The sequence below is a fragment of the Drosophila teissieri genome, chromosome X (assembly GCF_016746235.2).
Source record: "Drosophila teissieri strain GT53w chromosome X, Prin_Dtei_1.1, whole genome shotgun sequence".
Classification (NCBI taxonomy): Eukaryota; Metazoa; Arthropoda; class Insecta; order Diptera; family Drosophilidae; genus Drosophila; species Drosophila teissieri.
Window position 1 is genome coordinate 18,553,283 of NC_053034.1, and position 12,752 is coordinate 18,566,034.

The following is a 12,752-nucleotide window of genomic DNA, read 5'->3' on the forward strand; positions in this document are numbered from 1 at the left end:
GAAGGGGAAGGGAAAGGGGAAGGGCCGAGGAATATATGTTAAGTCACATGGGGCAAGTCCTGCTGCTGTGGCAAGTCCTGTCTTATCTCAATCTATTTGCAGCCATAAATTAAGGTGGGCTGAGGTGAAAAGTCGAGATCAGGCAGAAAATAGGTATAAATATATGGCACAGAGCCATTAAAATGCATCTTTAATTGCCAGTTTAGTCTTCGTTCGCTTGGCAAACTGCGAAATTGGCCAGCTCAAGCGTGTCTTACTTAAAGTTAAAACAAAAACAATTGAACAAAAACAGAAGCAGAAACAGAAGCAGATACAGATACAGTTGCAGCTACAGATGCAGATGCAGTTTCGGCAAAAGGGAAGCCAACTAGCACAAGGTTTTTCTTTAGTTTGCGCAAGGATAACACAACTTTCAGACACCTGAGGCGCCGCATCCTTTGGCGGGAATCCGTTTTCACCTGTCAGACCGCAGCAACCTCAGCAATTAATTGTCGAAGTTTGCATTTTCGCGAACGTTAGCCGCACTTGCAGCAGCGTCGCCATTCGAACGCGGTTTTGTTGAAGCGTGGGAGTTTGCTAATTAGCGCAAACAAAAGACGAAATGCCGCGAAACTAATTACATGGCGCCACTACAAAGGGACGCTTCCCAGAAGCCATATGGGAGTTTCAATTGCAGGTGATAGGTAGCGAAAAGCGAAACCACAGTGTCCAGCCACCACAGCAGCTTATCCCTTATCGTTCATCCCTGCGTTTCTGTGCTCTTTCAGAAAAGCGGCCAGCGGATGAAGTGCTCCGCCTGCCAACTGGTGGCGCACCACAACTGCATTCCGTTCGTCAACGAGAAGAGCACCCTGGCCTGCAAGCCCACCTACCGGGATGTGGGCATCCGGCAGTACCGGGAGCAGACCACCACCCACCACCACTGGGTGCACCGCAAGCTGGAGAAGGGCAAGTGCAAGCAGTGCGGCAAGGTAGGTTGGCCACCACACCCACTACACCACTTACTATGTGTGTTCTTTTCCTTAACTCTTCTCTTTCGTACTTAAATCGTTGAGTTTTCAATACAAAATACAAAATACATTACTAAATCAGATACAAATAGCAAATACATAGCAGCTCAGATTCTCTGTGAGGTTTTTTACTGGCTAAATTCTAAAAACGTAGCTTATTTAACTCAAGTATAGAATAGATATTGCATATGCATTCCAGAAATCAAGAGAAAGTACACAGCACATAAAATATATTTCCTTATTTGTCACTTTACAATAAAATCAATCAATCAAGAGAGATTCTAAAAAATAAAAAAGTAAAAGATTTAGAAAACACCGATACCCATTACTCTATTTTAATAATACATAAAAAGGTTAGGTTTTTGCCACAGTTTTACACGATTTAGAATTTAATTATTTAACAAATATTTCAATTGATTTGTCTATAGTACTGTTAACTATTAGAAGACAAGAACAGGATAAATATTAATAAGATGTTAGTAGTAAACAATTTCACACTTTGAATTGTTCGCTTCTGTTGGTATGCATGCTTTTTTTACACATATACTTTTCAATTAACGTTACATTCAGTTTTTAATTGATTGAATTAAGTTTTGAATTCCTTAGCGACATCAGTTTGTTCGTCTTCTGTGTGACAAAAATATATAGAGTGATTCTGGAACTAGGACATTACATATAATATTATTACGTGTTATGCACTTATCCCTTTAGTTCTTTCCTATGAAGCAGGCGGTGCAAAGCAAGCTATTTGGGTCGAAGGAGATTGTGGCTTTGGCCTGTGCGTGGTGCCACGAGATCTACCACAACAAGGAGGCCTGTTTTAACCAGGCCAAAATCGGCGAGGAATGTCGTCTCGGTGAGTCGTCTGTCCCCCATTACCACCATTACCCACATTAGCCCCTTTTCCGCAGCCCCTGCCCTTTTTTTCTTGATTAATTACGTGACGTGCATGCAAATAAATTGCGGTCCGTTAACTTAATTAAGATTTGTGCATTAAAACCGAACCCTTTAGACCTCTTCAAGTCCTTCCTTTCCATGTCCTTTCCATGTCCTTTCATTTTCCATTCCTTTCCCATCTGTTTGGTTGGGTGGGCACACAATTTGTGGCATAGTTTCGGGATCCCCTCAAGGGTCACCTTTTTTTTCCGTTCTGTGCAAATACTTTGTTTTTGCGGGGAAAAGTCAACTGGGATCACCACCATCAGCAGAGCGAACTTTCTCCAACAAGTAGAGGCCCTACAAATGAGTTTAGAAAACAATTCGTTGACAGAAGCATTAAAATAATATTTTAAGGAGAAAGTTCAAGAAAAACGCCATTTCAAATGCATCAATAAAACCTTTAGCTACTTAGTAGAAGTGAAATCTCAAGCGAACTGGAATCGGTACCTTCAGTTCCGGTTGGGCAACGTTTATTTTGCAATCCATAAAAAGAATTGCGTTTTGCAACACCTTATGCCACAAGGAGCCTCAAATATCCAGAGAGCTATGCTATTTTCAATTAATGTCATTGCTGCAACGTGCTAACGTGCCACCTCGGCTCCCACTGATGTTTATGTACAGAAAATAAAATGGAAAAATACAAAGTAAGAGCGAAATTCCTCTCCTCTGACAACTGTGTGCAACTATGACAATGATGGCTGTGTGGCATCGTGGCAGCGTGGCAATGTGGCAGCTGGGGCAAGTTAACCGCTTCCTGTTCACGTTTTTGTAAAGTGTCTCAATGAGCATCTTGTTAACACACTCTCCCTGCCACAGACACCATTACGTACACCATTATACGCCCCGAGAAAAGGACATAGACATAGACAGGACATAGACATAGACGGAGACGGAGATGATGAGGACACAAGACACTGCGAAATAGAATTACGAGGCGGTGACTGCCGTTGGGTGTGAGGTCCTTTGTCTGACTGAACGGGGCTCGCATCCTTTGGAGCTGCCTTTGGCCAAGTTGCGGCACTCATAATTGCTCTTTGGTATGCCGGCTATGTTGGGGCTTCAATTTCTCCCATCTGATTCTGCCCCTCGAAGGTGGCAAATTAAATTTAGTCGCCTGGCAATTCCAAAACACTCTCCGCACACAATTGGCCAAAACCTGGTCATCTATTATGTGCAAACTGGGTGAAAAGCAGCGTAAGAGTAGCAATTTTCGAACAGTAAATGGTGTTTTTGCCACAAATATTCATGGAAATAAACAAGGGAACCTATACTACTTTTTTGCCAGTGTAAAATCCTTACTCACACCGTGCTTTCCCCCTCTGTGCAGGCAACTATGCGCCCATCATTGTGCCGCCGTCGTGGATTGTGAAGCTGCCGACCAAGGGCAACTTCAAGTCGTCGATACGCGTGAGCAACAAGAACAATGCCGCTTCGGGATCAGGAGCTGGTGGTGCTGGCGGTGGTGGTGCAGGAGGCGGTGGAGGTGGAGGAGGCGGTGGTGGCAAGAGCAAGAAGCAGACGCAGCGGCGGCAGAAGGGCAAGGAGGAGAAGAAGGAGCCGCGAGCGTTCATTGTGAAGCCCATTCCATCGCCGGAGGTAATCCCGGTCATTGTGTTTATTAATCCCAAATCGGGCGGCAATCAGGGCCACAAGCTGCTGGGCAAGTTCCAGCACCTGCTCAATCCGCGCCAGGTCTTCGATCTAACCCAAGGTGGCCCCAAAATGGGGTGAGTATCTTTTTGTATAATCATATATGTGATATATGTTATATATTTTATTATATACTCCACTTTTGCAGCCTGGACATGTTCCGGAAGGCGCCCAATCTGCGGGTGCTGGCGTGCGGAGGCGACGGCACCGTCGGCTGGGTGCTATCCGTCCTGGATCAAATCCAGCCGCCGCTCCAGCCAGCTCCGGCGGTCGGTGTCCTGCCCCTGGGCACCGGAAACGATCTCGCTCGCGCTCTCGGATGGGGAGGGGTGAGTAATTTTCTACAACCGAAAGCCGTACGCCTTGCAATTGCTACCACTTTTCGAATTAAATAGATACTTCGCAAAAAAGTAGTAACAATTTGATTAAGGTTTAACTATTAAGAAACTAGTTAGCTATAAATTTTCAATTTTGGTTCTGCCAACCCTGCGTATGAGCAATTTTATTTCGAGTCGTAAGAAATACTCATACGCCTCGTTGGCCACAACAACTACTGAAAGCTTCAATTCTTGAGTCCGCAAGTCCAGCCTATTTAAAGTAAAGTCTAAGTAAAGTAACGAAACAAATCAAAATATAGTGGGCCTTTTCACATACTAATACTTGAAAGATTGAAAAGTAAATTGTTAGAACTATAGATTCTATAAAAATAATACTGATTGAAATGCCATGTGCAACAGTAAGTATAAGCATTTTTCTATGGTAAAAGTAGTACAAATCATACATGCTTCCAAATCTTTGCGTAGAAACGCTTGACTCTATAAGTAATACTAGCAAAAGCTTTTCAGCAATTGTAGAAAATTCGATGGCATTAGTTATTTAACTTGAATTCATTTGTAGTTACGGTAATCTAGACCTAATATTGCTTCGAATCATTACACTTAAAAGCCTCAATAATTTTAAAGTCTATCTTCTTTCAGGGCTACACGGACGAGCCGATCGGGAAGATATTGCGCGAAATCGGGATGTCGCAGTGCGTGCTCATGGATCGCTGGCGGGTGAAGGTCACGCCCAACGATGACGTCACCGATGACCATGTCGATCGCAGCAAGCCCAACGTCCCACTGAACGTCATCAACAACTACTTCTCCTTCGGCGTGGACGCGCACATCGCCCTGGAATTCCACGAGGCACGCGAGGCCCATCCGGAGCGCTTCAACTCGCGCCTGCGCAACAAGATGTACTACGGCCAGATGGGCGGCAAGGATCTGATCCTGCGCCAGTACCGCAACCTCTCCCAGTGGGTGACGCTCGAGTGCGATGGCCAGGACTTCACCGGAAAGCTGCGCGACGCCGGCTGCCATGCCGTGCTCTTCCTCAACATTCCCAGGTGAGTGGCAATGTTGTCACATTTTGAGTGGCACATCCACGGCTGAGTCATTATCCTTGCAGCTATGGCGGCGGCACCCATCCGTGGAACGACTCCTTTGGCGCCTCCAAGCCATCGATCGATGACGGACTGATGGAGGTGGTGGGCCTGACCACCTACCAGCTGCCCATGCTGCAGGCGGGCATGCATGGCACCTGCATCTGCCAGTGCCGCAAGGCTAGGATCATCACCAAGCGGACCATTCCCATGCAGGTGGATGGCGAGGCCTGTCGCGTGAAGCCGTCGGTCATCGAGATCGAGCTGCTCAACAAGGCACTGATGCTGTCCAAAAGGAAGCACGGACGCGGCGATGTTCAGTGAGTTGCGGAACTATCAGCACCAGTGAGCTGGCCACCAAACTACATTTTATTGCAGAGTGAATCCGCTGGAGAAGATGCAGCTGCACATCTTGCGCGTGACCATGCAACAGTACGAGCAGTACCACTATGACAAGGAGATGCTCCGCAAACTGGCCAACAAGCTGGGCCAAATCGAAATCGAATCTCAGTGCGATCTGGAGCATGTGCGCAACATGCTCAACACCAAGTTCGAGGAATCCATCTCCTATCCAAAGGTCTCACAGGATTGGTGCTTCATCGACTGTAAGACATCTTGCGTATTCTATTTTAGAATCTTTACTTTCCAAACCTATGTATATATATATATTCTATCCCCTTTCAGCCTGCACCGCTGAGCACTACTTCCGGATCGATCGTGCCCAGGAGCACCTGCACTACATCTGCGACATCGCCATCGACGAGCTGTACATCCTGGACCACGAGGCGGCCACCATGCCGCAGACGCCCGACCAGGAGCGCTCCTTCGCGGCCTTCTCGCAGCGGCAGGCACAGAACGAGAGGCGGCAGATGGACCAGGCCCAGGGCCGCGGCCCGGGCAGCACCGGTAGGATCCTGTTAGCTGGCTGCTGGCCACCGGGGGCGGGGCTGGCCAATCGTGCCGCTCGTTCGGCGGACGAGCTGCCGCTCCAGGAGCGCCTAACGCTCTACCAGCAGCAGGTGGCCGAGCAGCTGCCGTACCAAGATAGGCGCATGTTCCTTCACCTCCACTTCCGCAAACGTCGCGTCGAGATCTGACTTCCTTCGGTCTGGGAAACCACCCTAACCCAGCCCCTTACCCTCCTCCCATTAACCCACAGAAGAGCCACAGAACAATCCCAATCCAAGTGCGTGGGGGAGCGGAGTGGAGGGGTGCCAGTTGCAGTCGGGCCACCTTTTTGTTCGTTGCATTGCATTTTGTTTATCGTTACTTATGTCTTGCATGTTTAGTCACTAACACAAACACGCGGTGCAATGCAGATGCGGTTTAAATAAAGCACTCATTCTATATTATAGATATTAGCTACAAATATATATACAAAACTGTTTTGCAAAATTATAAATTCATTTAAAATACACACCTGAAAATTGATTGAAATTCAAAAGATAATAAACGAAGAAGAGTAGTTGTGTGCTATTATTTTGACCGCAACTGTGCGCATCAACACCTACGTACAACCACATAAACACACACCCACATCCGCTAAAAGTCCAAGTCTGAAATTGCGAGGAGCCGAATACAGCTTAGTCCTTGCCACGATCGCATGTGAGTAGAGCATTAAATACGAGCACTCCTGCAACTATCTGGTATATAATCCCGGCTTACATCAACAGTTAACCGTAGCAAGGACCAAACCGTATTCGTTACGATCCCATCCATCCCAAACAACCAAACAACCAAACTTGCAACTAACCAACCAACCAAATAATACAAAAATACCGAAAAAACACTGAAAATATATGCGGGTAGGTTTGATGCCATGCAAATTGTGCTCTGGTAGTTTGGGCTTGTTGTGTACTTGATTTATAGTTACTTTAGTTGTGATCCACTTACTTTAATTGCTTACTAACAATTTGTGAATCTCTTTTCGAATTTACACACCAAATACACACAAATACATCTACATATATATATAAAACACACTACAAATTGAAACACACTTTAAACACACAAAGATGAGGATTTGCAAATTGGCTCCAAGCCCATAAAAGTGATGAAGTGGAAGAGGTAAAAAAGCGTCCCCCAATTCGTTCAGCATTTCATTCAGACTCCATGCGAAGAAAAGAGACCAATAGCTGTGGCCGAACCGAGCGAGACGGCACTAGTAATTCAAAATTTTGTTCACATGGAGCGATCTCTCTCTCCCTATATATATCTCTCTCTCTCTTTTTTTTTCCTCCGCCAATTGGCCTTTTTCGCAGCTGTCTTGCTCGTTTGGCAATACGTTTTCGCTTGCTCGCTCTCTCTCTCTCTTTCACACGCTTTATTCATGGTCCACGGTATATCCTCCATCTTTCACACACTTGCCCTGTCTCTCTCTCTCTCTCACTCTCTCTGTATCCTCAGCATCTTTCCCTGTTCTTCTTTGGTTTAATTGAAATAATTTTATAATTATCCTAATTTCTTTACAATGTGGTATAACTTTTGCATGCAGCAACAAAGATCGTTTATTCAGTTTCAACGAAGATGTTTTTGGTTGTGGATTCAGGTATTCCGTATAACTATCCGTCTCTTTCTTTACTCACTAGACTGTCTGTTATGGCTATCTCTGTCTGTCTTTGTCTCTCTCTCTCTCTCTCTCTCTGTCTCTATCTCTATATATATCGTTGTCTGTCCTCTTTTCCGTCTTTATCTCTCGTATCATCGACATTTGAATCGATCGAATATATCTTAAACCAAACTGATGCTTGAATTTTCTTTTTGTTTTCTCTACTTTTCCATGCACACACAAACCAACCAACACACATGCCAAAACGCTCTTTCTCTCTCTCTCACACACACACACACACACAAACACGCACACAACGTTTGAATAATAGCCCTATACTGGAGCAAACTTCCGATGCCATACTACTAGCAGCCCAGAGCGGCGATCTCAATATGGTAGCTTAACTCTTTCAACCAAATATAATTACATAGATTATTATTATTATTAGCTGAACAACCGAATAATCCTAATTAGTGGTTTTATATTTATAACACGTGCCCCCTTGCAACCCTTTCTTCCAGTTACGTGCACTACATGAACAAGGATACTCACTACAGTCAGTGAACAAGAACGGACAGACGGCGTTGCACTTCGCCTGCAAATACAACCACAGGGACATTGTCAAATACATCATCGCGAGCGCCACACGACGCCTCATCAACATGGCCGACAAGGAGCTGTAAGTCCTTCAAGTTGTCCTTCTCACTTGTAACAAAGAAAATAACCATAGATATTGAAAGTTATTAAGTAATGAAACTGGGAAATTGAAAGTAAAAAATTCAAGTTGAAAGTTCTCTCTAAGTTGCAACCTTTCAAAAACCCCCTCTTTGGTGCTTCTTATTTCTTCAAGTGGACAGACGGCGCTTCACATTGCCGCCGAGCAGAATCGCCGCGACATCTGCGTGATGCTGGTGGCCGCCGGCGCCCATTTGGACACCCTAGACTCCGGCGGAAATACGCCCATGATGGTGGCCTTCAACAAGAACGCCAACGAGATAGCCACCTATTTGGAAAGTAAGCAGGGGACACAGCCCGTCGACGGCTGGCTCGACGACTAGACGAATCGAATCGATCCGATCCCCCCCTCCAAGTAGAGCAATCGCTAGACAAGCTTACAGCATCAGACATTTAAATGAAAACCCGATAATCGATAATCACAGTACCAGAGAATATCAGTAAAACAGTAATCGCAAAATCAAGAACGTAATTTTAACATTGCAAATTTCTCCTTTCTATGCCAACCAAACAAAACGAAAAAACAAACTACTACTACTACTACTACCACAATGGATAATGTCTTGTAAATAACCGAATCGAATCGAACGAAACCGAATTCGTTTCAAATCAAAATCAAATGAACATTCCACAAAACTCAAACGCGATGCCGCTTAGGTCAAGAGCGTTTCATGCATCTGGAGAAGCAGACCCGGATCTAAGTGGAGCATCCAGCGGAAGCATTCACCCTACGAAATAATGTTAATGCATAATGATAATGGCTTTTTTTGGCAACCTTTTTTTTTGTGTTAGCATGTACGAGAGAAAATCTAATTTAAACTAAGCAAAGAAAATACATACACAGGCAAAGAACACTCGACACATTTAGCGCGTAAGTTGGAGAGATCAGATGGTATGGAATACATTAATTTATTGTAATGAGAAGCTAGCAAAACGATAGGCAACATTTGTCCGAAATTTCAATTTTTAATTACCTTTCGATGGAACGAACAAAGAAAAATATATATACATATATTTAGTGCAGCGAATGCAAGCGGAAATTCGAAATTCATTTGTTTCTCTTACCGATTGATTAACGATAAATGATTATATTGTGATATCTAAATTAATTAACGTATTGGACTAGAGAGCGAGGACGAGAACGAGAGCAAATAGAAATTGAGATTAGCAAAGGGCATTTGCTGAAATACTAACTGAAGCAAAAAGTTAAAAAAGGACAAAAAATAAAAACCAACAAGCAAAAACACACACACACAGAGACACACTAAGCAAATATGTAGTCTATATATTATATATATTTAATTAAATGTACTTCTTTTGGAATTCAAACTAGGCTAAGTGAAAACTTGAATACTCTTGTCTAAAGAAAAACGAATGAAAACGGCAGAGCAGCAGCACGATTAGAAGAGAGACGCACTAGACCCCAAGCGGCTATAGCTCTCTCGCTCAGACAGAGGCACACACACACACAAACACGCAGACACACACACACACACACTCAGTCCCGATGCACAGACTAGAATGCACAACCCCCATAGATATACCACCCACTTGACCTTCACCCCAAAGCAAACAAACCCTCAGCGTTTCAAACCGAAAGACTTGGGCCGATCAAAGGCGTCCACCCCCCAAAAACAAGGTAACCTGCCCCGGAAAAAAGAGGAAAAAACAAAAAATAATAGATTTTAAGGCGGGGCAGGCGGCCACAAAGACTATCTTAACTATCCTATATACTATATTCCGAAGTCCTTAACTTTAAACCCTTGTAACACAAAGCAACAATAGAACAATGAACACGAGCACTTGTGGCGTACGTAATACGAATCACACCTAGTGTAAGCGCATGCATATATTTTATCAGATAAAGAGTAACTATGGAATAATGGAATACCACAATATTATATAGCCGTTAATCAAACCATATACATATGTATGCTATGTACAGTAGAGGGAATTTCTATTTTTTCTATTCATTTATCTGTTTTCTATTTTCTTTTGCTCAGATTCCAAATTTTGAAAAAATTTTAATCACAGCGTCGAGTCAATTACGTTTACCGCGATTCCCCTAAAACACACATTTTTACGGCTTAGCTAAACCTAACGATTATAGCGATAAATGATAACGATGAATGATAAATCTCACTATCGATTAATAAGGCACCCAGGAGCGATTAAGTATCGATCACCTTTACGAGTTTGGGCCGAATGCAGCCCTGTCCCCCCCGTCCGTCCAATCGCAATTGCGGCTCAGTTCCTGGAAAACCATGGCTCTGGCTTTCGGATCTTCGTAGTCGGTTTGGATCCATCGGGGGCCATCGCCTGCATTCCACCCAACCCGCCCCCTGAGCCACTTCCGGTCACGGAGGCGCGCTTCCGGCGTGGGTAATCATGTTTTGGATTGCACACACTAGCAAAAATTACTGTTAACTACACAGGACACTCCCCACACACACACACATCGTAGACTGTCGCAGTCGGTGTCGAAGTGTCGCAACCACGATTTTCGATTCGGGCATTGCGGGATCTCGGGCATGCTGCCTTTACGCCCCATAAGACGTGCCACCCATTGGGCAACCGGAATCCAAAATCGTAACACCAATCCACACCGCCTGCGGCAACTAATGAGTTCTTCAGCTGCGGTCAAAGTATCAGGCGGTTGCTTCTATCAAAAGACGAACATTAAACTAGTTATGCTTCTATATTTACTGATTATAAAGAGTACAAACCTTTATGCATTTGATCATTTTACTTGATATATAGCTTCTTTAATTATTTAAATATATCTGTATTTTAGCTTTATGGAGTTAAACGAATTAACTGAATTAACTTTCATGTATTTATTATTTAATTTTATTTTAACTTCTTATTATAATTTGTATATTCTTAAACACCCGTCGCCATGGCGATCGCAGCTGGAAATCCATATGCAGTAGAGCAGAATTGAGTAAGGAATATTTAGCAATTGACAATCTAGAGATTTTGTAGCAAATGAGCCGAGCAGAAGGCCGAATAAGCGTTTGCTATCCCCCCTAAACCATTCACTATGAACCGAAACTTAAGAAACGAAACACTGAAATCCCGATAATCAATAAGAAATTCAAAGTAAGGACAAAACTTCGAAACAATTTGGTTAGTTTTCGCAATTTGCTATATACATATATAGAAAAATGGCTTCAAAATGAAATTGTAGTTGAAGGATTTAAGCGGGAAGGCGGAATAAGTTTAGTGTCACCGAGGAGAGTGCTATCTATCGATCTAGACGGACTAAATGCTAAATGGTGAAAGATAACGATGATGAATTAGTGAAGAGTAGGGAATAAATACTGACGTGGGCGAAAATGCAAGAAAATGGCTAGCCAAGTGTCACAGCTGTTCGGAGAACAACCGGGTCCAAGCCAAAACTATGGATATATTTTCGTGCATTTTGTAGAAGTTGGATATCCACAAGACACTGAAAAACACAAGGATACACACCACACACTCACACACACAAACACACACAGAAACACACTCACAGAGAAACAGAAAAAGCGACAGGATAACACTAAATGGAAACAATTACTGCATGATGTGTACATAGGAACAACATAGATGCTATATATATATGCAAGTATATATAAATATATATATAGACATACATATATAGTATATATTTTTTTCGAATTGTTTAAGTGCAACTTTTGAACAAAATATGGAAAAATGAAACGCAAGTCTTATGAAATCCTAGCAAGTAAGGCAACCAAAATTGTAAAGGTCAAGATACAGAAACGGATGGAGGAACGATATACCTAAAACAATGCCTAACTGTACGATAGTAAGCATACTATATATATATACATATATTGATAACGTAATAAAGCGGAATATATATATGTGTACAAGTAATCTATTTATTTACACCAACATCCCTGTAAATACACGCAATTCAGTCCAATTTTCTACCGATTCCAAACTCCCGCGCTTTATTTCGATCCTCGCCCAAACCGAAACTTTGGACAGACAACGACTTTGGATTCCCCCTTCCACCTGGATATACACTATATATACATTTAATTATTAACTTACGCAAGTCTGAAAGTATTTCTATCGAAGAGTTCTAAACTGCTTAACTGTAAAGTGTACATACAATATATACCGAATTACAACCAGTCACAGATCCTATAAACTATATTTATAGCTGTAAGAAAGTCCCACACACTAATGATAACCCCCAATTACTGATTACTGTATGTACTATATATGCCTATTAAATATATATCTACTTTTTTTGGATTAGTCACTAAGCATAGACAACATGAATTACTAAGTACGATATGCACTGCAAGCACTGAGGAATTTGATTCAATTTTACTTAAGACAAACGAAAAGAGAAATTGAAATAGCATTTAGCAAACCTAAAGGAAAATCAAAAAAAAACAAAAAAGAACAAAAAAACCATCATGAAATA

At 42.9% G+C, this 12,752-nt stretch overlaps 1 protein-coding gene and 1 long non-coding RNA gene across 17 annotated transcripts in view; one reads left to right on the forward strand and one right to left on the reverse strand.

The window, feature by feature from the left end:
* LOC122623049 (eye-specific diacylglycerol kinase) overlaps nt 1-10,936 on the forward strand; it is a 109,671-nt gene extending 98,735 nt beyond the window's left edge. For 5 of the 13 annotated variants that reach the window (XM_043801952.1, XM_043801943.1, XM_043801948.1 and 2 more), the window contains 8 exons: nt 768-971; nt 1,722-1,866; nt 3,277-3,676; nt 3,748-3,928; nt 4,562-4,986; nt 5,049-5,342; nt 5,401-5,627; nt 5,707-7,831. In XM_043801952.1, the coding sequence (XP_043657887.1) occupies nt 768-971; nt 1,722-1,866; nt 3,277-3,676; nt 3,748-3,928; nt 4,562-4,986; nt 5,049-5,342; nt 5,401-5,627; nt 5,707-6,119 (2,289 nt within the window). In that variant the 3' untranslated portion in view covers nt 6,120-7,831. Of the gene's footprint in view, nt 1-767; nt 972-1,721; nt 1,867-3,276; nt 3,677-3,747; nt 3,929-4,561; nt 4,987-5,048; nt 5,343-5,400; nt 5,628-5,706; nt 7,832-7,901; nt 7,966-8,091; nt 8,250-8,420 lie in introns of those variants that run through there. The other 8 variants (XM_043801955.1, XM_043801953.1, XM_043801954.1 and 5 more) reach the window with 8 other exon arrangements.
* The window catches only part of LOC122623059, a 131,131-nt gene that overhangs the window by 97,628 nt on the left and 20,751 nt on the right, over nt 1-12,752 (reverse strand). The gene's annotated exons all lie outside the window — the stretch shown is intronic.